This window comes from Folsomia candida, unplaced genomic scaffold, assembly GCF_002217175.1.
Source record: "Folsomia candida strain VU population unplaced genomic scaffold, ASM221717v1 Fcan01_Sc029, whole genome shotgun sequence".
Lineage (NCBI taxonomy): Eukaryota > Metazoa > Arthropoda > Collembola > Entomobryomorpha > Isotomidae > Folsomia > Folsomia candida.
The window spans coordinates 1-25,918 of NW_019091221.1; the positions used below are offsets into that span (position 1 = coordinate 1).

Consider the following 25,918-nt stretch of genomic DNA (forward strand, 5'->3'; position numbering starts at 1 on the left):
AGGCAGCAATATTTCTGACATGTTCGACACCAGTCGACTTTGAGCCGGTAACCTTCACTGTTTTCGTTCCGACGTAGCTGACTTGACTTCCTTCGTCAATCAACATTCTCACAGTTCGAGATCCTCTTGCGCCCATCGCCCGCACCACCACAACTTTCAGGAGCACATCGTTGCTTCTTGCAAAATTATTATGACGGACGACGGAGCTATCTGGTTGCTCAGGCTGACGTTCAGTCTTGTCACCTCCACGACACATGATGAGATGATGCCTATTCCCACAACCACCACATTTCACAGTTGCACTACATTTCTTTGAAATATGTCCAGATTTCAAGCACCGGAAACAAACTTTCTTCTCTTTGAGCTTATCATTTCTCTGCTCCATGGTCATGGTCCGTGCCTTGAAACAATCTTGACTCATGTGATTAATCTTGTCGCAGAATACGCATCCAATTTTACTTGTTGACGATAGACCAGCAGCGGTAGCGACGTCCTCTTGGGGCGCATCTCCGTACAGTGAATCCTTTTTCTTGAAGTCCTTGCTTCTGACCTTCTGCCCGTAAACCATCTTCAGTTTTCCTTCTCGCTCGACTTCTTGACGGAGGAACTGCATCAGATTATCCAACTTGGTTTTCGGAGGATCAGAAGTAGATAAATCTTCATCATACAATGTTGAGCGGTACCAAGCTGTCAAGATTTCTTTCGGAACACATGTCTCGATCATGGGTCGCAAGAACAATGTGTCCCTCTCTGACTTAACTCCCAACGATGCCAAGGCCTGTAACTGTGTCTGCAGACTGTCATACAATTTTGATAATGGTAACTTCTCTCGCTTTGTTAAGATATCCACCAACTCTCTTGCATACAAATCCACCAGCAAGTCTTCTTTGCCAAAGCGCTCCCTGAGAGCATCCACAGCTTTTTGGTAATTCTCTTCAGTTTTTGGATAACTCTTTACAACATCGGCAGCACGAGTCCCACTCACCATTGATTGGGTCAAATAGTGAAACTTGTCTGTGGTGTGTAAGTCTGAATCCACATGAATTTTCTCGAATTGTGCCCACCACTCAAGCCAATTTTTAAGTTCACCATCGAATTTGATCAGCTCTATCTTTGGTAACTTGTAATTCTTCTTGTGGTTGTCACTCGAATCCGAACTGCGCGTGGATGGACTGGGGCTTGAGGGGGAAATGATCTTGCTCACTTTATGCCGAATAACTAACACTTTGTCGTAGTAATCTTCTACTGTGGTAAGTTCCGCTGCATATTCTTTATCGTCAAGATTCCCATCCAGATGTTGATCTTTCATCTTCTGGTCTAGCTCCTCCACCTCCTCCACTAGCTTATTCAATTTGATTAATTTGATCTCGAGCGTATCTTTGTCCGGTGCGGCCTTGGTCCTCTCTGCGTCCAGCTCGTTCACTACCTTCGTGATGCTTGCTCTGACGGGAGTACGCGCCTTCCTTATCCGGTCCATTGTACCTCGAAATCAATAAATCCAACAAACGAAATCGATTAGAAAATGTTCCCAACAATAATACTCTGGAACAATCTCCACCTCAATCACTCCTGTATGCACAGGATGGGGCCCTCGAAGAGGCTATACGAACACTTGTGATAATTCTGCTTCCCTCCTTCACGGACGTGGCACCAACGGCTCTCTCCAAGGAAAGGACAACACGAACACGAATAAAATAATTGAAATGGTATCACCTAGTACACCCCCGAATACTCAGGGTGGGGTCCTCGAAGAGGCAAAGTAGGTTGATGATTCCTCTGGTCCCTCGCCGGCTTGACAAATCTAGGTCCGGTCACAAGGGTCTTGGCAACAATGACTTATTCTCCCTCGCCGATTCAGCTTTGCTCTCCTCGGGCACAAGGGCTAGTCTTCTGTCGTCGACACGCTTCTCACTTATCGCGATAACACCAGTAAAAGGGCCCCACGTTGGGCGCCAAATGTTGAGACACAAAGCGATCTTATCCAACTACCCGTCGGGAACGCGTCTCGCTATTAATGGGCCCTTTTCTGATGATAAGTTATAAAGAGATGATACACACACTCGAAAGACACATTGGCATTACTTTTAACAATTTATTGCAATCTCTTTAATTATCAACAATTACAAAAAATGAGAATTGCACACACAAGAAAAAGACTACCTCTCTACTCGAGTTCCAGCGGACGACGACTTCTTTTTTCTCTTACTCCCACAAAGAAGGAAGCGAGGTTAAAATATGAAGGGAAATACAAACTATAGGGGCAAACTAATAATCATATAATAATGTATAATCCAACAAGTGGGGTTTCGTCCCAGTGGAACCTCAATTGGTTTATGTGTTTACTGGGTTTCCTCTTCGCGAAAACCATGATTTTGGTTTTGTCAGTGTTGACTTGGAGGACACGGCGCTTGAAGAAGGCGGCTGTTATGTTAATTTTTTCCTGGATTTGGGATGGAGTGTCTCCGAGTAAAACGATGTCGTCTACGAACAGGAGGAGGTGAAGTTTGGCATTTGCGAGTTGAATTGGGGGTGGTCCGTATTTATTAAGTTCAACAGTTAGGTCATCTATAAAGAGATTAAAGTTCAGGCCCGATTGCGGTTCTCCTTGTAAAACCCCTTTTCGAATTTTGAATTTATTTGTGAGACCGGTTTGGAGCTTGACTTGACCTGAGGCTCGTGAGTAGAGGGATATTAAAAGGTTGATAATTTTGAGCCCATTTCTGCTCTGGTGAGGACTTCCCAGAGGTCAGCATGTCCAGGTGAGTCATACGCAGCGCGCAGGTCGACGAATACAACATAAAAACGGCCACGTGGATGACGAATCCTTGATTGGATCAGGGTAAGTAGGGAAAAGAGGTGTTCGTGAGTACCCGTCCCCTTTTTGCAGCCGGCCTGGAACTCACTAATTTTGTTGTTGTTGACCGCCCAATCATGTACTCTTTTGGATATGATGGTTGAGAAAATCTTGAGTATAGTTGGAGCAAGTGCTATCGGTCTATAATTTTGAGATATGAGCGGGTCACTCTTTTTAAAAATTGGTTGGAAAAGAATTGTTGTCCACTGCTCTGGGATGATGCCTGTTGTTAGAATGTTGTTGAACATGTTTTGGATATGTTTTATGTAGGTTGGTGGGAGGGACTTCCATACTTCGTTAGGGATTCCGTCGTGACCTGGAGCTTTATTATTTTTCAGTTTGTGGAGTACACACGTTACCTCATGAAGGGAGATGGGGTAATCGAGGTCAACGCCTGGAGAGTTAGGGAGCGGAAGTGATGGTGTTGTTGTTGAGGAGGAGAAGAGGTTTTCAAAATGGTCCACCCATTTGTCAGGGTGGATTTGGGATCTTGTGTATTCGCGAGGTGTCAGCTTTTTTATAGCATTCCAAAAATCTGATGAGGATCTGTGATTAAGGAGAGTATCAACAATACCATCTTTGTAGTTCTGTTTGGATGATTTCGTAATATACTGAGATTATCCGCTCTAATTTTCCTGATTTACGTTCAATTTCTTGCAAAAAGCCGTTATCCATCATTCAAGAGTTCAATAGTGAATTTTTGGGTGCGTTCAGTTTGATCCGCATCAATTTTGCATAAGATGCAATTTGTATTTCCAGGAATTGTAATGTAATTGTAATGCCTTGTCATAAATTGTAATCCGTCTGGGAAATGTTTCCAAAATTATACTGGCTTACCCTTAGCCCTTAGCACTAATTAATTGCAAACCACAGTATTTTGATTTTATTTTAGGTTTTATTCTAGTAGGTAATTTTTTTTTTAAACTCCATAAAATGTTGCCGTCCTCTAGGGCTGTAATTTTGACACACAATGTGATGTAACTATTTACATATTTCGACGGGATCTCTACCAGCAGTACCCTTGAAATGAGGAGGAAACGAACATTACGACTTATTTTCAGTGCAAAAAAATTTCTTGATTCTCAATAAAACCAGGATAAAGCTTTAAAACCACAATCAAAAGTTGTTTAGAAACATGTATATAAATATGATGCATAAATGGTGAAGAAATTTAGAATGCATGTAAAAATATGTAAAAGCCAAAATTGCATTAGAAAAGGTAAGCAGGAAATGCATATGTGGGTATATGATGGATGGCACGAGAAACTTGCTCGACTCGCGATGCAGCAGTTACTCTCACTCTCGTCACCATCCAATACTCACAATGTTAAATGTAGTAACTTTGTTCATGAAAAGCAAAGAGAAAGATGCATGCATGCATATTAGATATGAAACGGTCAGTTCTCGGAAAGACCAAAATAACTGCGACTCAGGTCACGTAAGCAGCTTGCTTTCACGTCCGACCTTCCGTATATAAACGGTCACGGTCCACCACCACGACAGGTTCAAAAAATCTATGTGCTAAAGCAAACGCTGTTATGCACAAGCGTGTTTAAGTAAATCTCACGTTACCTCAAATGAGAAGGAACGGAGAAAATAAATATATACGTATCAATTTACCTCAAAAATAATTATAAATAACAAAATATCAATTTACTCCAAAAATAATAATAAATATTGCATGCATTAAATATGCGTATGTAATATACCAAAAGTGTAAATAAATCAATAATCGTTACATTATTATAAATCTTAACCTTTTCGTACACAGTTTAATTATTCACATAAAATCCATCCTCACAAATACAAATTACACAAAAACACTTATCACAGTTTCTCACGAACCTCAACAACAGTGCGTTGGCTTAATTACTTGCCCAGAAAAATTATCGCTGCTAAGCCATACCAAATGAACTAATCTCCCAATTCTGCAAATAAATCTTGAGCCTTTTTAAAATAGGAACATTTCTCTCTCAGGTTGCAGATGGTGCTTGAACAACTAAAATTAACTTCAGTTTAACAATTCAATAACTTCAGCAAGAAGCATTCTTGTTCAGGCTCTTTAAACTCGGCCAAAAATTTGGTTGTGTTTCTTGAGTGAGAAATGGATGTCTAAGCATGGACAACTGATAAATTAACTGTGTCACGTTCAGTTCAAATTCTTCACGAATCTGTATTATCGATAACATCTTTGTCGCCTTGAATTTGCACAGGTGCATGTCCGTTCAAATGCTTCATAGCGCTGAATTCCAGATTGCTTGAATTTTCTGTTAATTTCCGCAATGAATAAATTCTTTTGGTTTTTTAATGAAAAATTTGCCGACAGATATGCCCATCCGCTTTGACCCCACGATCAACGACGTAAAATACTATGTCACACTGCCAAGCCATTCGTTAATGCAAACAATTTTCAGTTAAAAGCACACGCTATTCTTTGGTTTTCAACAATTTTGAATGCTGAAAAATAATTGTTGATTTGGGTATTGGTGGGCAATGCCCGACGTGATTTCAGTTTTTGAGGAAACCTTCAAATCCTAATCCCCAACCGATAGTAGTTTGTGTAATGGGGCAGTTGTTCATAAGCTAAAAATGTCAGGAAATAGCAAATTATGTGACCCCATGTCTGTAGTACACAATGCATTTTAAATTTTGATAAAAACATAACTGTGTAGAGTTTCAGAGTAAAAGAAAACTGTCAAAATGTCGCTAATTTTTCCCAAATAGCTCCATAACACGAAAATAAATATTTGTAGTCCAAAATCTGCTTGTATTACCATCAGCAAGGTCTCCACTAACTGGTAAAATAATAAACATGAAAACATTTCAGCTATTACGATTTATAAAATTCCATTTAACGCAAAAAACGTTACTCACGCTTTTTTTGTACAAATCCACCTGGTATAGAATGAGTTAACAAAATTTTGGGAGATTTGGAGTTATTTATGAAAGCCACATAGGTGCCAAAAATTTTAATACCACTTACATAAAATTCTATGAACAATTCATAATTCTAGAGTGTTTTAAAAATATTCTGAAACCTAAAATTTATGCAGTTTTGGAAACGCTTTGGAACAGAAACATTTTTTCGTATGCATATATCTCTGGCGCCATTTACACTAGCGAATTGAGATTTTACACCCATAATGTTCACAATAAGGTCAACATATTGCAAAAATTTCAATTCAAAATTTCTAATAGCGCCAAAGATATTAATGGTCAAAAACGTTATCAGGGAGACGCCCTAACTCTGTATACAGATATGTACGTATATTTGTATATTGTATATACCAATTTGGTATTATATTGTGTATACATAGTATGGTATATTTCGAAGAATATTTTATTATATTGGCGCAGTATTCATATTGAATATGCATTTTCATTTAAATTGCCCACCTCTGCCAACGGGAATGAATATAGACATAATTTTCAAATTCTACTCTTCTAGGATGCATGTTTTTTTTATCTATGTGCTTGGTTCTCACGAGACCGTGGGGACATATGAATGGACTGTCCCCACGGCAAAATTTCCGTGGGGACATTGTCCCCATGTCCCCACGCTTCCGCGGCCACTGATAGGTAGCACCGTTCGTATTGAACAGTTGGTTATCCAAGCTGATGCGAAACAATTGGATGAGCAACCACTGCTACTCACTAGAATGGACCAGGTCCATTTTTTAATAAATTAATAGCACCGTTGACATCTAACAATCGGTAACACAAAATGATGCGAAATAATTGGGAAGGGGGATGCAAAACGCACCAATAGTGCAAAATATCCGGGAAAAATGGCCATACAATTTTGACAAAGTTTTCAAAATTATGTAGCCCGGATAGTCGCTAATGCTGCAGTAATGGTGCTACGGCTAGCCGTTTTTGTTGCACCATGGGTGCAAGAATATCTACGAGTTATGATCTATTTTGCCGGCTTATTCCGCACGTTCGGTGCAAAGTTCTGTCTAATCATCATGACAGGGTGAGCTACTTCTAACGTTACTACGGTTTATTCTTACTAAAATTTGTACTTCAACATAAAGGTAGTGGTCGATACCATGTTAAAATCGCTTATGGGAAATTGAATTCTGTAGTTTCCGGACTATATATTATATGACTATATATATTATTTGTAAATCACAATCACTTAAATTTCTAAATAAGTCGTGAAAACTTGATATTGGATGACGGTTCGTGGCATGACCAAACTGAGTAAATTATAAATGAGTGAAACATTTGTTATTCAATCTAAACAGACTGATGACCTTGCATAAGTTTTACGAACATCGGGGGATAATTAATCAAAGTGTTACCTTTGCGTAATTAACTTGTTCTTTGCAAACTCTACGTAACTAGATACTTTAATTAATTCAGGCTGGGTAGTAAATATGTATATATGTAAATATATATGTATTTACATAAATGTTGATCTCAGGATTGGGCAACAATTAACAAATAAGTTCGTGCATAAGAATTACTGAAATATTAAAATTGAATTAGTATTAATCTTGCTTTAATTCCAAATTTAGAATATCTATTTTACACACTGAATTTAGTTTGCGTTATTAATATTTTAAACCCATTAGAAATGCCTATGATTTGATTCATTCTTAATTTATGTATGTTTCGTTACAGGGTACAAGTTTCAATTTCTTGCTTTCTTAAGCTGAAAAAAAAATTCCTTGGTAAACCCAACATTCTCAATTACGGGAAGTTGTTTAAGAAATATTATATTTTCGCCGGTATGAGAGACTCCGTCCCTGCAATCCTCAACCATGTGGTGCTTACTTTTGGAATGCTCTACAATCTAAAAGAACCAAATAAAGTTAGGCACACAAATAAGATAAACTATTTTCATAAGTACGTAGAATTTATTCGCTAAATGAATCCTCTTACCCCATTAAGAAGGGACAAAATTTCTATCCTCTTATTTGCGGCGGCAATTTTTACCGCTTTGATAAACAGCTGAATGAACCAGGCTCCATCCTCGTAGCGAAAGGATTTGGTGTCTATCACAATTATGTACAACATTTCCTATGAGAATCGCTAAAATTTAAGTACAATTTGATACATCCTATTTTGCCTTACCGCGATAAGATGAAAAAATTATAAGACTATCAGACATTTCGGGAAGAGTTTGACTCTAGAAAAGAAGTTGGCAAAACTAGTTTAGACTCTGTACATAAGTAGACAGCATGAAACGATTGAATTTACCTCTGCAAACGGTAAATTGCTCCAGAGTTCTTTTTCCGTATTGGTCGGAATACTTTTGTCTTCCTCTGCGAGGGTCCCGCTAGTTCGGCAATGCATACATAGAAAAGCAACAGTAATGCAGGAATTTTGGACAAGCTAAATTAATTGTTGCTATTTGACATACCTTTTGAACATCTGACGCCTCATAGGCGAAATATCTAACCGATCCCCACTAAACAATTATTTAAAATTTTTGTCAATTTGTTACATATTAAGCTGACACTAGATGACGCTCTTCCCCAGTCAAATTGTGTCCCGTGCATAACAATCCTTGTGGAGAACTTTATTTTATTTTTTTTTGGAAAGTCGCCATTTATGAAAATAGATTAGAAAATGTTTTAAATAATATTTACAACGGAGTACAGGTTAACCGAGACGAAAAAACTTCAATCTCGTAATAAGGATACGAGTTGGACAGGGCAAAATGAGATTGGTTTAAGCACACATCGCACACATCCGCTTAATTTCTAATTTGACTTCCGACATCTTAACGTACCGGCAAGTTTGAATTACAAAGATTTGCGGAACACCCATCAAATTATGACAGTTTCCATTTCCAAAACGTTCAATAATTTCCGTGAAAATATCAATTTCTTTCCCATCGCTGGCAATAATATTGTCATTTGAACCGTGGCCCATAACCGCTAAGAAAATTCCGTCAATTGACCTCTTTTCGTTCTTAATTGCACGAAGAAACTTATCCAACGTTTGGAACACGTCCTGAAATTTAAACATATCCGCCGTGTTAAAAGAAGTAAGTAATAAAATAATACCAATGCAATTACTTAACCTTCTTTGTGGATTCTGGCATTGTGACGGTGACCTCATATTTGTACTCTAGACTCTCAAGGAGATCCTTCAAATCCTTCGAATCATTCTGAGCTCCGTTGCGTTCAGCATGGTCACAATTGGTATACTTTACAATGTTGATTATTAACGCGTATCTGGCATTTCCTATATGTTGAACGTACTAAAAAAATTTTCGAAAATTTAGGACTTTTTCTTGAGAGAAGTGGAAGAGCTTGCTGCAGCCTACCTGAGCTTTGATCATGTTGCGAAGAACATCACGTATGTCGCCTCTGGTAATTCCGTCCACATGGGAATTATTTTCCCTTATCTGATCGTTGATAAAACCATTGTCTTCAGTTGTTTCAAGGTAGAACCAACCTCTAGTGGAAGGTTCGCAGTGAAACCCCATTTCGACTTTAACAGATGTCTTCAAAACGTTCGGGGGTGACTTTTTCATTTCCGGTGCTTCTTCGAACCGTAAATTTGTTGCAAATAGTCCCTTGTTTGCTATCGTTGCTGTGAACAGAGCATGTGCCCTGCTGTGGCTATGGGTTCCCATATCTAGGATGTAATTTCTCCATGTATCGTGCCCAGGTTGACAATAACCAGAATTTGGGTAGAAATCGGCATGACCACAGGGTTTCATTGTGCCGTAAGGGCCTAAATTCACAACAGCATTATCTTCAAATTGTGCCAAAGTGGCATTGGAAATCTTTTGGGGTGGCTTTTCTTTATCATGGTATCCGTCTGTGTGGATAACGTCAACAAAACTGGCATCCTCCGAGCAAAGCATTTTCTCCGTGAAATTTTCAAATCCTACTCCTGCCGGGTCAAGTCCGGTAATTCTGTGGATTAGTCTGCTCTGTGAGCGGCAGTATCTCCCAGCCGCACCCATCAGGTGGGAGCCCAAACTATGGCCAATGCCCCAAACATAGGTTGCAATTTTCTGTTTCGAAAATTCTTCCTGAATGTAAACAATCAGTTTTCCAAGCTGTTTCCCAACTTCCAGGCAATTAGCCGCTGCTTTGGCGTATCTGCAGTTAAACCCAATGTTACAAACATAATGTTTGATAATCAAAACACATTTTAAAAACATGCTCAGGTGAGGCTTCGATTGGAGATTAAAGACAAGTTCATGCATACTTATAAAATTGAACCAAAAGTTCTTCATCCCCTTAAAATTTATTTCGCATAACCGTGGGCAAACAACTAGAATTCTAGAGAGGGAGTTTGTCCAAAATTACTTGTCACTATTTCTTTCCAATATTTGTTTGAGAATGTTTTTTGTGATTTTTTTTATTTCTCGGTTTTTGAATGATCTCAGCTTTTACAACGGCGACTGCTTGTTGGGGTATGGTTTTTTTGTGCCATGTCATTGCACCTTTTATGATATTGGTTGTCAATGACAACTACATTGAAACTTTGTCATTGAAATGAACTTTGTCCTTGAAATTTTGTCATTTCCCAACCGATCAACCCCAGATTTGTTTTAATGATTAAATAATCGATTTTCCTATATTGAAAGTTATCAATTACATACATTATGCTGGAAAATGTTGGTCAAAAATCGATTCGAAAGTTTAAAAACCGTTTAAAACACAGTGAAGTAAACGGTATCAAAAATTGAGGTTGAAGTGGCCAATCTCATCATCTGGCTATGCAACATTTGCTTTCACAGCATTTTAATAAAATGGACCGTGAAGGGAGAATCCTCGTGCGACTTTTCGGAATGGGGGTGTAGAAAAGCATTCTCAGCCTTCGCGGTAACCATGGTTATGTACTTTCGGCTCACAAGGGAACCTCACGACCTGTCGTTTGAGTCCAAGGTACTCCCCATGATTTTTAGGACTCCAGATGAAGGATGCGTTCATATTTCGGTGTTGAACTCATATTTGGTGTCGTGCCGTGGCGCTAAATTAGCCAAATTTGATGGTTTTTAATCTTAAAACCTCCATAGCTTTGAAATCCTGGACGGATTTTCATAATTCTTGACTAAAATCATGACAAGGAGTTCAACCCTCGTATGTAATTAAATTTGTCAAAAAATTGAGTGTTTCAATTTGTTGTGAAATTTCGCAATTTGATTGAACATATGTAGGAGCAGGGCTGTTCAATTACCAATGGAAGTAATTAATTCTTAATTCTTAATTACTCCGACTGCGAAAATTGAAATTAAGTACTAAATAAAAATACTTATTTGTCCAGTAATTGAACTTAATTATCAATTACCAATTACTTATTAGTAATTGAAAGTTACTTACCAATTACTACCAATTACTACCTACCAATTACTTACGCTATTTAAAGGGTAACTTTCGACCAAAAAAATCATTTCCGAATAGACTAAAACTTTTATAAATATCTTGGTACAGCAAACAGTTCATCTATACGATCCAAAAGTTTAAAATTGCTGTGGGTCTTTACATCAAGTAGATAATGGCCTTTCCTACCCACAATTGCTAAAATTCTTAATGCGTACATTTCAATCTATTGTATTTTACCTGACTCCGACGAACGAGATTGCTTAGATAATTTTTGCAGTCCATGGAACACAGCCAGTTGAAACAATTGTAGTACACAATTGCAGTAAGCTTGAAGTGTGAAAGCTAAATGGGAATGATGACCAAAGCCTTCACAACAAAAGATATTTACATACTTCGAGTTCTACGGGAGAGGGAGACTTGTCGTATTTCATTCCAAGTATGTTCGATTAAGTAATTGATCAAAGTAATTGAGTATTCAATTACTACTTGGCCAAGTAATTAAGTACTCCCAATTTTAATTACTCCAGGTCCTCCAAGTACTTAAGTACTTAATTACTTTGACAAATACCGGAGTAATTGGAATCAATTACCAAATACTAATTACTTTGAGTTTGGTAATTAAGTAAGTAATTAAGTACAAAAGTAATTAAGTACCACAGCCCTGTGTAGGAGTATGTCGAAAAAATCGGAAAAATATATAAAAAGTGAAAAATTTTGCTTTTTGATTTTTTTCCCAAAATGTCAACTTTTGTGAACATTTTAAATATAGAAAATCTGACAGAAAAAACCGCCAAAGTTATGGAGATATGAAGTAAGTAGAAAATGCAGATTTTTAAGTTTGGCGCCAAATATGAGTTTAACACGGAAATATGGATAGATCCTTCATCCAGGTCCTCCTAAAAAACTTCAAAAAAACTAAGATTCAAAAAAACATGTTGGGTACCTCGTACTCAAACGACAAGTCGTGTGGTTCCCTTGTCAGTTGAGAAAAACTTGTAGAATTTTGAAATTGCATATACACAGTTGGAGGTACACACTTACCTAAATCCGCCGGAGCCCGAGGACCAGTCCAAAAGAATAACAATGTAGGTTGGATGATGCTTCAAAATTTCATTTTGCATACTGGTTACCCAAGTTTTTTTTGCATTGCTCCTGAAACCATGGGTAATTATGAAGAGTTTTAAATCCGCAAGGAAAGAGCAACGTATGTGTTTTACTAATTCATCAACCACAGCTACGACGTTGACTGCTAAGACATCAATAGGGGTTTCATACTTGTCAGATTTCAACTTAAGAATTGGCTTAATTTTTGAAATATCCTTGGGAACTGGTAAGGCCTTTGGGTTGATACAGTCAAAATTTGCTAATGGAGGTCTACTGTAATGTGATAATGTAAAGAGAGTATTTAAAAATTTGAATTAGCGAATATTTAATACAACGTAATGAAATTAAATAAATACCCAGGATTGTTCATTCCTCCCTTATCGTTCAAATTTTTCTCAGGCAATTTCGGATATAGTGGTTTGACGTTGATTGACGGATTGAATTTTAAAATCTGAGTTTTTTCAGATGCTGCAGATTCTTTCGACAATAGTGGAAGATAAGCCTTGATAATTTCTTCAGTACTCAGTTTGTAATGCTCTTTCCGGGGTAAAATTGGAGGAACGCTTTGTAAAAAAGGAGGCTTGTCATCTCGATAAACGTTACAATAGTCGTTGCAGTCAGGAATCGCAGGCACTTCCACAATCCTGACGTATTCTGATGTCTCGGAGCACCAAACCCCTGGACTAATTGGATCGTTCGGGTCTTCGCAAGTATCCAATTTCAAGTATCCCGGGCCGTAGTATACCGTTTTGTAAGGGAAACCAGCCCACGCAACGTATCCCACATCCCGCCCAACTTTTCCTCGAACTCTAATCCCCGCACTGCCAAGGTCCCCCCTCAGACCATTAACTCCATCTTTCGCCTCAACAATACTCTGGAGTTCTTGCACTCGAAGTTTTTCAATGCCACCGAGCTTGATTTCGGTAACTTTCCCAGCTAAACCGCATCGACCAGGAACACCTCCGCGCCCGGGAAGGCCTCCACATCCGCCGAGAGTACCTTGGCTCCCTTTGACTAAAAAATAAGTATGCGTCCGAAATATGCCAAAGTGTTGAGCAAATGTCATATGAAGCCGCTGCTTTGTTGTTCCTTGAATAAATTTTGTACCCAAGGGTACAAAAGTTACCCAGGGACTTTGCTTTTCAACAATTTCCAATTCCGATCGTACTTTCCAGAACGTATAATCCTTATCTGAAGGAAATTTTTCTTTCAAATCCTTCAAAGTCAGTTCAAACCCGTCTGTGCCTGGTTTTCCGTTACATCCATTACCGCCTGGTTGACCCCTTCCTCCATTTCCACCGTTTGCCTTGATCCTTAAAAGGCTGAGGTTGTGAAAGTCTTCCACAAGAAAGTATACACTTCCACCATTTTCTCCATCCGTTCCATCTTCCCCGTTTTGGCCAGGATCACCCCATTCTTTCCCATTTTCAGCGGGCTGGCTTGAGGCGTGGGGTCCATGAACGCCAGAAACGTTCCATTCGCAGGTTTTCATCACCTTGACTGTCTTTGAAATGATGATAAGGTTTTTTCCATGCCAGTAATATTGTCTAAGATTTTCATCAATTTGTAGCTCTTCCTTTGCGATGAAACACACATTGACAATTGGTTGACCCGCCTTGGATTTTTGATGGATAATCTCCTCCACCTGGTTTAAGCATTGCGATATTGCCACAAAAGGGGAATGCACGATAAGGGCGTGTTGTTGGTTGACAAACGTGGTGTAGATTGACGCCATGGTCGCCGGTTAGGTTCTGATCTGATAAGCGATAAATACGTATTTTATTTATTTACATGCATAAAATCTTTGTCGTCACATATGTAGACACAGAGATACGACGTGTCGTCACGAGACGTCGGATATGAATGATCGATAAATCCTCAAAATATGAATGAAAAATGACCGTAAAAATCCCCAAAATATGACCATAAAAATGACTTTATTTTTTAAATTTTTGGCTTAATTTTTTGATACATTTTCTTGTGATACTCAATTTTTATCAAGAAAACAAGTTCTGGGGTGATTTAATTCATTCCCATTGAATTAATCACATTAGGCGAAAGTGAATGTAAATTTCTGCAAGTTTCTCACATTGAATCATTGTGAGAAAACTGAATTTTTTGTCATTTTCTGTTGATTTGGTTGCAAAATCTTAGAATTTGATCAAAAATGATAAAATGAACGGAAAAAGCCCGAAATATGATCGGGAATATGAATATGTCCCAAAACCCGAAAATATGACAAACATGAGAAAATATGATTTGACCTACGTGACCTACTAGCGACCGTAAACATTCTCAGAAAGTTTGGCGACTGTAGGTCAATAAATGGAAAAAGGCATTTTTCATTCATATCCGACGTATGGTCGTCACATAGACTCGAACTGTATTACCATTGCGAGAATCTTAACAGGCTTACAGTATGTAACTTATTTAATGCGTCGATTTTCATTTTAAAATTTATATTCAATTTCTCCAGGAACAGGTAGATATTTCAAAATTATTTTCATACCAATTATTCAAACTTTATCGGACTACATACATTGTGGCAAATTTTCTAAGGAATGGAGATGAAATTGTTGAATCCACAAATATGTTATTGCTAAAATATTGCGAATTGCACGGTACATATTTATGTACATAATTAATGTCATCATACATAACTGGTGTAAATTTCTCTTTTTTCTTGGATAAAATGCAGAATTCGGTAAGGATCAAAACCTCGTAGTATTTGTGCCACAAATGAAAATAATCTGCTTAACCTCTGTAAACCGTTATCACCGAAAATTTAATAAACATCGACCATAGCGTAACTGAAAGATTGATGGACTCGATCCCCAGACGATTTCAATAAGTTACCAACGAAATATTGAACCGCTCATACTGAGGGGAGGGCACGTCCGTGAGAACAATTTTGACCTTTAATAACTTTGGTGCTATTAGAAATTTTGAATTGAAATTTTTACAATTTGTTCACCTTATATTCAACATTTTTGGTGTAAAATTTCAATTCGCTACTCTAAATGGCGCCAGAGATATATGCATACGAAAAACCTGGACAAATTTTAGGTTTCGAATATTTTTAAAACACTTTAGAATTGTGAATTGTTTGTAGAATTTTATGTGGCTGATATGAAGATTTTTGGCATCCATGTGGCTTTCATAAATAACTCATAATCTCTCAAAATTTTGTTAACCCATTCCATACCAGGTGGATTTGTACAAAAAAGCGTGAATAAAGTATTTTTTTGTGTTCAATGGAATTTTATAAATCGCAATAGTTGAAATGTCTTCATGTTTATTATCTTAGTAATTAGAGGAGACTTTACTGATGGTAATACAAACAGATTTTGGACTATAAATATTTAATTTCGTGTTATGGAGTTATTTGGGAAAAATTAGCGACATTTTGACAGTTTGGGGGCTGTTATAACTTTTACTTTGAAACTCTACACAGTTATTTTTTTATCAAAATTTAAGCTGCATTTTGTACTACAGACATGGGGTCACACAATTTGCTATTTCATGACATTTTTAGCGTACACTCAAAACAAAACGGTGTCAATATATGACTTAACCGCCTTGGTTGCAATTGTGATTCCGAGTAGTAGTGAATTTTTTCCGTCCGGTCATAACATTATAACTACCCGTATCAAAATCATCATAACTCGGATTTAACCTTGTAACCAAGGCGGTTAAGTCATATATTGACACCGGCGGTGTTGATTCGACAAATTTTTATTTTGAGTGTGTCAACAACTGCTCCATCGGGTAATTTATGTATGGAACAAAAAAAGTCATAAGTGTGTTATGTTGGGGTTAGTTGTAGGTCTGCTTTTTACACTAGAGAATTGAAATTTTACACCTACAATACCAACGCTAGTTCCTATTAATTCACACAATTTCAGGTTGAAATTACTACTAGTGCCAGGGATATTAAACGTCAAAATCGTTCTCACAGATGTGGACTCCCCTCTGTGTTCTTGGGAAAATTGAATTTGAAATTTAAAATCGTAGCATTAAATAAGTCGCATACTGCAGGATAAAGTTTTTGAAGCCATAATGCAACATAACGCTGGGGCTGACGGGGGAGGAGTCTTCGAGCTAGAATTTTGTGGTTTGGAGGCCAAACATCGACGCCTTATCACTCTATCTTATCTACATACTCGTAGATAAGATTGAGTGGTATATCTACATACCATAAGTTCCCGTTCAAGCATTTCTGGTGATAAATCACAAACTATTAGAGCTTTTTGCTACAAATTTATGTCTAACAAATAGCTCTAATAATTTGTGATTTATCACAAGAAACGCTTGTACGGGGGAACTAATGGTCCGAGTATGTACTCACACGGTCCTGAAACGCTCAAACGCTCGTGACAAATATCGTCACAACTTTGCGAAAAGCGAATTTTATAAGGAAATTCCTTCACTTTGGTATTAAAATCGTGTTATGTGAATATTTCTATATACATATGTGTAGGGTTGTACAATTCCCGTTCCCCCGGAATAAACTCCCGTACCTTCCCTCCCTCCCAGTAAACTCCCTCACGGCGCACACTGGACGTAGTCATGGACGTTTTGTAGTTTTAAATATCCCAAAACTCCCACGGAGCGAGGAGCGGTACAACCCTGAAGCCCGGACTCTCCACCCACATAAATAATATACCTGGTTAACAAGGGAAGGTCCCCGACTGCTTATCATGTCCAGGGTACCCACCATGTTTTTTAGAATCTACTAGGACCCCAGATCAAGGATTCATTCTTATTTCCGTGTAAAACTCATATGTGGCGTCGTACCGTGGCGCCAAATTCGCCAAATTCGAATGTTCTTATTTTTGAAACCGCGCTAACTTTTGAAATGCTGGACGGATTTTAAAAATTTTTGGCAAAAATCCTGACAAGGAGTTCAACTTTCGTATTCCATGAAGTTTTTCCCAAAATTATCGCTTTGAACTTTTCGTAGAATTTCGTAATTTTCTTACAAATGGGGGTTCGTCGAAAAAATACTAAAAATATCTCAAAATTTAGAAATTTTTGATTTTTATTTTTTTCTCGAAAATTTCGACTTTTGTGATCATTTTAAGTATAAAATTTTGAAAATCCGGCATAAACAGCAAAAGTTATGAGGGTTTGAAATTGGTCGAAAATGCAAATTTTTAAGCTTGGCCCGACGCCATGGCGCCAAATATGAGTTTTACACGTAAATATGAATGAATCCTTCATCTGGGGTCCTAGTAGATTCTAAAAAACATGGTGGGTACCCTGGACTCAAACGACAGGTCGTGCGTGTCCCTTGTAAGAAATCCAAAACTTTGTGAAAATCCAAGCTATTATCAGTTATTCAAATTTAGCCTGTTTTTAAGATGTGTGAACTGTTATGGATTTTCATTCTCTCATCGGTCTGGTTTTTCGCGGTTCTAAAAATTATGCATGTAAGTTTACTAACAAGACAATGATCTGTATTTTAAAAGCATGGCTTTTTTATGTCCATAGCTTTTCCGAACAGGTTTTCAAATACAAACCATACTCGGACCAGTCAAAGCTTTTCAAACTAGAAATGAAAAAGTGGAACAGTTAAGACGCCAAAAAAGCCTAACCACCAGCACCAAACACTAAATATGCTCCAATATAAATATGCAATAAAATAAGTGGCGTACAGACCTGCCACATAAAGGCTGTCAGGAGGAAGCCCGGTTTCCAGCCCGATTCAGATTTATTAATGTGACACGTTATCAATTTATTTACATACTTACCTCTTGATTATCTCTTACGGGTGCTCCGTTGAAAAGGGTTTTAGTTTCCAAAGATTTTCTTAAATTAACTGGCGTATTGATGTGTAAATATTTAACTTTTGACTGCTCATTTAACACATATAATCTGGACTAAACATTTGGAAAATTTGATGCGCAATACATATGTGGAGGAGATTTACCAAATTATATAGGCTGATAAGAGAAATTGTAAATAATATTTGTTGAGTATCTTTTCAACTCACTGAAGTGGGCATAAACGTTAAAATACCTAAATATATATCTGTATTTATTACATACATATGTCTATACATACATACATAAGTAAATAATTTACTCATGTGTCAGTGTATGCATCGTATCCTGATTCATATGTATTATGGCTTTACGATCCTGCAAGACATTGCTTAGACATGATTATGATATGAAATCATCATCAATTGGAAGATTTCATGGCTTAGTTTATACGTGAATAGCGTTGCTTAAACTTAATGAATAACACAGGCAAGGTTATATTACATATTCTTCATGGGTTTTGAAACCATGTAGGCTACTAATATACGTATTCAGTTATTAAGGGGTGAAAACCCCTTTATGGAAATGTGTTGTCTGTCTGTCTGTCTGTCTGTCTGTCTGTCTGTCTGTCCGTATCCACGATAACTTTAGAACGGATTCGAATTTCGGCATCCGGTATTCGCCAACGTGTTTCTAATTTTTGGGGACGGGATGAGTTCGAAGATGGGCGTTGTAGGTCAAAAGGTCACGGCGCCCCCTGTCATGACGCCAACGGTCAAAGGTGTCGAATTTTTCGTTTCCACCGTTTTAGACATATTTTTGGATGGGGATATCAGAAATCGCCATCATTTCGACGTGCGATGACTCCATGACCGTGTGGGAGGTGTCGAATATCGAAAAAATGACTTTTGTCATGTGGGGTGTCTATTGAAATGTATTGTCGTGTACGTTTGAACTACGCTGGTGGGGGTGTCAAAACCAGGCAAAATCAGACGTGGGGTAATTAGAGACAATGACGGGAAAGTGAAGATAGACGTTGTGGGCGTGCCACAAAGACAATTCCGCGTGTTTTCACCCCTTTGCTACATTTCGATTGCAACGGTTTATTAGTTACAAATCTGAATTTAGAATTATTCATACCGTGACTTTGAGATGACAGAAATGCATGCAAACGTTGAAAAGGAGTAATTCATTATGTCAACTGATAACGAGTCAATAAAACTTGGATCTGAAAGTGGAGATCTGCATTCGTGCATACAGATGTACATATGTATTTCATGCGCCGCGGAGAGTGACGGAGCATATGGAAGGATTATAATTATATGTAACTCAAAAAGGAGGTCTCCCAACGTATGCTCACAGATTTGGACCAAATTAGCGTCAGTCGATCACAAATATAATTAGTATGAAATTTGCAAATGGAACTATCTGCCAATGCGCAGGTTTAGTGGAGATATTCGCATCCAAAGCGGGAAAAATTGGCAGCAAATTTGGAAAATGACAAATTTGCCGCCTTGGAGATGCGTTTTCTCCTCTTTTTATGCAAATATCTCCGCTAAACTTGAGCATTGACGGAAGCTTCCATTTGCAAATTTCATACTGATTATATTTGTGATCGACTGACGCTAATTTGGTCCAAATCAGTGAACATACGTTGGGAGACCTCCATTGTGAGTTATTTACGAGGTGCTGTCATTATTAGCTCACCCTGCGTAGCACGGGAGCTATTGAATTCCTCTTGTCCGTCCGTCCGTCTGTATGTTAACGACCTTTTTGCATCGATTGATGCTAACTAAACTGTCCCTGGTCCATTTTTTCATAAATTAATAGCACCGTTGGTATCTGACAATCGGAAACACCAAATGATGCGAAAGAATTGGGGGCTTGGATGCATAACGCACCAATAATGCATACTACTCGGCGGATTTTATTAGACAATTTCGACATAAATTTTTCAAAATTTTCGTGGAACGTTGGTAGGTAATTCTGCAACAGTGAGGCACAATTTTTGGACTCTTCTCGATGCATAATAATTATTGATCTATTTTTTTAAATTTATCTGCACCATTGGTGCAATATTGCATAAAAATTATTGATCTACTTTGTTGTATTCTGCTGCACCTTTGGCGCAAGTTATAACCAAATCATTATTACAGGGTGAGCTACTTCTAACGTTACTACGGTTTATTTAAATTTATTCACAATCTTTTCATCATGCCCCCAGTATTAGAAGGTCTCTGAAAGCCATGAGAAATATTTTATTTTCCATTATTGCGATTAATAAACTTGCAAGTTAATAGAAGAAGAATACGAAAACTATAGTTTTCTGGCGGAAAACTGGCTGAAAACTGTAGATTAGGATTTTTTGTCGAACTTTTCGACAAACTTATATTGATTTAAAAATCATAACGTTATAATGGGCGTACTCACGACAACGCCTTATTTAGCATCGCAAATCATTTAGCAAACATGCGGAGACCAAAATATGCATTTCTGTCGTGAGGGGATTCGCAAAATATGACTTCGCAAATCTCACCAATCTCGCAAATCTACTGAAAAACACCTATTTTGGTATTGTATCCATGCATTTGTTTAACTTCTCCTGCTATCGATGGTGAGGATGAGTTTGCGAAATAGTTTTGCGAAAGAAGAACTTACCCAAATTCTGGGTAAATTTGCGAACAAAAATCCCATGGTTTTCCAGCAAAATTTTTACGAAATCTCGTACATCTCGCAAAACTTCGCAAGTTAAATATGTTGCTATGCTCAATTTGCGAGATATGCGAAATATGTGCCTGTCTCTACTACTCAGGAAACAACGTCCAAGAGATCCAAGATAAATTAAATGAAGACCTCAATTTACTCTTAATTTGGTGCCATGAAAATGGAATGAAAATAAACATCCCGAAGACAAAGGCCATTGTATTCCGCCCAACAAATATCAAACCAAATCAAAATTTATCCATCAAAATTGATGAATGTGACATTGAGTTAGTAAGTAGCTTCAAATATTTAGGAGTTATTTTACAAGAGAATTTAACATATGAAATGCATTTTAACAAAGTTTGTTCCGAAATGAATGCTAGAATGTACATGATAAATAGAAATAAGCATTCATTTAATACCAAGTGGCTAAGAATATTCACTACGTCCCTAATTTTATCATTATTAGATTACTGTATACCAGTCTGGGGAAACTTAACTCAAATTAAATATGATAAGCTCGACGAAATAATGTTAAAATTAGCAAAATTAGTCATCCTAAAAAGAAAAGGTTTGTTAAATGAAAAGAATGATATATTTGAGAAAATGAATTGGTTAACCTCTGAAGAGAGATATATCCTGTATAGTTTAGAGTACGTATACAAACATGTAATAAGTAGTACCAAGACACTTCATCATCAAATAGAGAAGAAAGAAATTGACAACCAAGTGCGAACGACAAGAACCTCCAACAATCTCATATTGCCACGACTAAAAACCGTATTTGGACAAAAAGCGTTCTTTTATACGGTAATCAAGCAATGGAACAAACTTCCACAAGAAATTCAAACGCTAAAAAGCACTCCAGAATTTGACACAGCACTCAGACAGTACTTAATTTTACAACGTCGTGACAATTATATATTTTACTAAATACTATCTAATGACAAAGAATGTAACAATACATGCAATAATATGAATTTGAATAGAAATAGATATTTTCATATATTTTATCAACTAGTTAGTGTGACCTAGTACTGGAAACAAGGTGTATCACAACATATTATGTACTTCTGTCACTTGAATAAACACCGAATTGAATTGAATTGAATATGCGAAAGTTGACGTGAGTACGCTCATTTTATGTATGTACATGTATACATGTGGAAGGAGTGTTTTGCGCACGTTGATCAATTTGTATGTATAATTTTCAAATATTTTAATATATAAATCCATAAATTTCAGCAGATCTTAACAATAACACGTACTTTTTTTAAATATGAATAATTTGTACTTGCATACATGCAGATAAATATATGTACCTACATATACACCTACCTAAATCATAGAAGACTTCTATTAGAAGTTATGGGTTCATGCATTTTATATCAATTGTTAAGTAGGTATTTATAATCGATCGATGTATTAATTACTTCTTCATTCGAATGAATCGCTGATTTAAATGATTCTCTGGAATGCATTCCAGAGAAAATGCGATTTCTCCGAAGTTTGATGTAAGAAAATTGTAGTCCGTGAATTTCAATTTGAAACTGATTTAGACCTCAAATATTTTCAACAAAAATCTTTATTATGTATTCCGTACATTCGTGTCTCCCTATGCAATACACGGATATGCATTTGTTAATATCACGAAAATTATACAAATTTGGAGAGGAATTACATAATCAATAAGCTTGGTATCCATTTTCTATTCCTCCTTTAAATTACGTCTGTGATCCGTAAACCAGGGATGAAACCGAATTCAATCGAAATTTGGGGTTGCACTCGCCATTATTTTCTTTAACCTGCATAATGTTTAAAATTAGATATTTACATTTTTCGCCTTGAAAAATCGTGACAAAAAATGAGGTGGTTTACTTAAAAGTCTGAATCCTCGAATAGTCCACGACGAATTAAAATCCAATTGTCCGGTATGAAACTACCCTCAGTAGTTGGAGAAAAGTCGGTCGACTCCGCAAAACCGTTTCCTAATGATAATGATATAAATAATAACGTGATTAAAATTACTGAAGTAAAGAATCGCTGAAAGTCCATGGTTTTAATTGTATTCGCTTTAAGCAGGAGAATAAAGTAAGTATTTATACTGCTTCGTTGTGAGGTTGCAATTAACTGAGGAAAAGGAGACGAATGAAGAATGTATTCAATGTTGACTTTTCAGCAAAACATGACAGACGCAATTAGCACATTGTTCAATTCTTGTGACGTACATACATAGGTACTTTGGTCTTTGTTTTATAAATGGACTATTTTCTTGACGTTCTGATTGGACAATTGAGCCAATTATATTTGACTCATTTGTTTAGTAAAATTGAAATTTGGAAATAGATCAATAATTGAATAACTTGTCCCAATTTAAATGCCCAATGCTATCAAACATTAGAATTGTGTAACATTTGAAGTAGATAAAATATGCACACAAGACATCTATATTATAATTTCTAAAAGTCCGTCCCGTGAAATTTTCCGTGACATTCCAGCCTTCTGATTGGCTGCCGGCTTTCTGAGTCCACCAATCAGAGAAGGGATCTGAATCTATGATTATGATTATGAATATGATTATGGATATGATTATGAATATGATTATGGATATGATTATGGATATGATTATGAATATGATTATGGATATGATTATGGATATTATTATGGATATGATTATGAATATGATTATGGATATGATTATGAATATGATTATGGATATGATTATGAATCCTAGGTATGTTAAAAAAATTCCTTAGCAATGGTAAAAAATCCCTGGCAACATTAAAACAATTCCCTAGCAACTTTTAAAAAATACTTAGCAGGGTTAAAAAAATTCCTTAGCAACGTCAAAAATTACCTAGCAACGCTAAAAAATTCGCTAGCAAAGTTAAACAAATTCCTTAGCAAGGTTAAAAAATTCCCTAGCAACGATAAATAATTTCTGAGCAAAGTTAAAAAAAATTCCTTAGCAAGGTTCAAAAATTAATTCGTTAGTAACGCTAAAAAATTTCCTTAGCAACGTAAACAAATTTCCATGTCAACGTAAAAAAAATTCCATATCAACGTAAAAAAATTTCCTTGAACGTAAAAAAATTCCTTAGCAACGTAAAAAAAATTTCTTAGCAACATAAAAAAATTTCCTTAGCAACGTCAATAATAAATTCTTTAGCAACGTAAAAAACTTTCGTTAGCAACGTTAAAAAAATTCCATATCAACGTAAAAAAATTTCCTTAGCAACGTAAAAATTTTCCTTAGCAAAATAAAAAAATTCCTTAGCAACGTAAAAGGAATTCCTTAGCAACAAGGGTGGACAATTAACCCATAGATAGTCCCTCCCTCAACCAGTTTATCTCAATAGTGATACTCAAAAGCTGATCCAAAATGTAAACAAACCCAAAATCGTGCGATCAACTCGAAATTCAAAACTTAAGGGTTTATTGACCCTAGGAACTTATTTTTACTATATTTTCATCGCCGTGACCTATTTTCGACACGATATGACCTGACTGGAAAAAATTGGGCGATCAACCCGAAATTCAAAACTTAAGGGTTTAGTGACCTTAAAAAATTATTTATACTCTATGTTCATCGCCATGACCCATTTTGGACAAGATATGACCTGACTGGCTAAGATTGGGTGATCTGTTTGCAAACTTTGTGCATGAATTAGGTCGAAAACAGGTCATGGCGATGGAAATATATTATAAATACATTTTTAAGGTCACTAAACCCTGAAGTTTTGAATTTCGAGTTGATCGTCCAACTTTTTCCAGTCAGGTCATATCGTGTCGAAAATAGGTCACGGCGATGAAAATATAGTAAAAATAAGTTCCTAGGGTCAATAAACCCTTAAGTTTTGAATTTCGAGTTGATCGCAAGATTTTGGGTTTGTTTACATTTTGGATCAGCTTTTGAGTATCATTATTGAGATAAACTGGTTGAGGGAGGGACTATGTATCTATGGGTTAATTGTCCACCCTGTTAGCAACGTAAAAAAATACTTTTTACACGAAATATTCGTGCAAAATTTGAAATGTTGCCCGTCTTAAAGACGGGCTTATAGGCTAGTGTAATTATAAAACACAGACCATAGGGATTATACCATCTCAAAAGGTGAATAAATTTTTGCAATGTCATCCCATGTTTGTCATAATTATGTACCTGATCACTGTTATACAACATATAATAATGACTCTGAAGTACGTATAAAATAGCTTAAGCATACTAAGAACAATATTTTTCATGCTTTTTTGCATGATCACTACTACTGCCTGGAGACATTTAAAGCTTTCATGAGCACATATATACCTAGCTAAACATCAAAAACTCTTATTTGTATTGTAATATCGTTTTAACATGTAGATTATGTTATTCATCTTGCTGTACATATATCATTACAGATATGCTGTCACGGAGTGAGTAATTCCAAGAGCGTGGAAAAAAGTAAAAGAATATGCATCGTAAATAACTATGTGCGAGTTGTTCGTAGCTTCTGGAAAACATTTTGATATTTACCATTACACATGATTTATTTATTGGATTAATATCTGCTAATACGTATAATATATACGTGCATATACACATAAAATATTCATACAACCAATAATTATTTTTTATCACATCACTAATTAATTACATATTTCCTACGTACGAAAAAATCGTAAATTTCCATTACCTAACGAAATTTTGCCTCTGAGACTCAACATTTCAAGAATTTCGTCATCATTGTTCCATCAGTTTTTAATAATTTATAAAAATCTCAACCTAAAATCTTGTAACTAATGGTGATTTAGGGATTTTTCCCAGTTTCCATCCATTGGGATAAAAAAAAGATTGGAATTTATCTCCATCACAAGCCCAAGGTTGCTGATTCCCTGGATTTTTGTGACTTTTATCCTTTCACCGATCTGGTTCTTTCAATGCGTTTGTATAATTCTGCTGAATATTTTCGGAATTATTTCAACTCCGTTGCCATACATTTTGCTATGCAGCATCCTAGCGACACTGAATCTGCTCATGATAGCGATCGAGTTCGTCCTGTACTTTGAGGTGGAATCGGTTCAATTCGGATGCAATTATTTGATACGGGTTGCAAATCATGGACTCCAAAAGGGTATATGCAGTTTGACACATTGCGTTGTAAAACTCAGAAATGCTTGCACCGCAATCTTGCAAATTTTAATCATATTTG

The 25,918-nt window shown here is 36.7% G+C and overlaps 2 protein-coding genes and 1 long non-coding RNA gene across 3 annotated transcripts; all 3 read right to left on the bottom strand.

The window, feature by feature from the left end:
- Positions 1-19: 19 nt before the first annotated feature.
- On the bottom strand, positions 20-1,477 carry LOC110860169 (the record flags this gene model as incomplete). Its single annotated transcript, XM_022109229.1, has 1 exon — positions 20-1,477. A coding segment is annotated over exon 1 (1,458 nt), but the record flags the coding sequence as incomplete, so codon positions are not given.
- Positions 1,478-7,333: 5,856 nt separating this feature from the next.
- LOC110860052 lies at positions 7,334-18,164 on the bottom strand. The gene is made up of 11 exons (XM_022109117.2): positions 18,012-18,164; positions 12,615-14,014; positions 12,196-12,531; positions 9,138-9,924; positions 8,892-9,071; positions 8,598-8,821; positions 8,226-8,273; positions 8,063-8,141; positions 7,937-7,991; positions 7,745-7,857; positions 7,334-7,655 (listed from the first exon to the last, which is right to left on the bottom strand). The coding sequence occupies exons 2-11, from the start codon at positions 13,991-13,993 to the stop codon at positions 7,494-7,496; spliced, it is 3,363 nt and encodes a 1,120-aa protein (XP_021964809.1). The 5' UTR covers positions 13,994-14,014; positions 18,012-18,164; the 3' UTR covers positions 7,334-7,493.
- A 4,129-nt stretch (positions 18,165-22,293) lies between these two features.
- LOC110860171 lies at positions 22,294-22,873 on the bottom strand. Its single transcript, XR_002548914.2, has 2 exons — positions 22,605-22,873; positions 22,294-22,531 (listed from the first exon to the last, which is right to left on the bottom strand). It is a non-coding gene; the product is annotated as an uncharacterized LOC110860171 (long non-coding RNA).
- Positions 22,874-25,918: the final 3,045 nt, after the last annotated feature.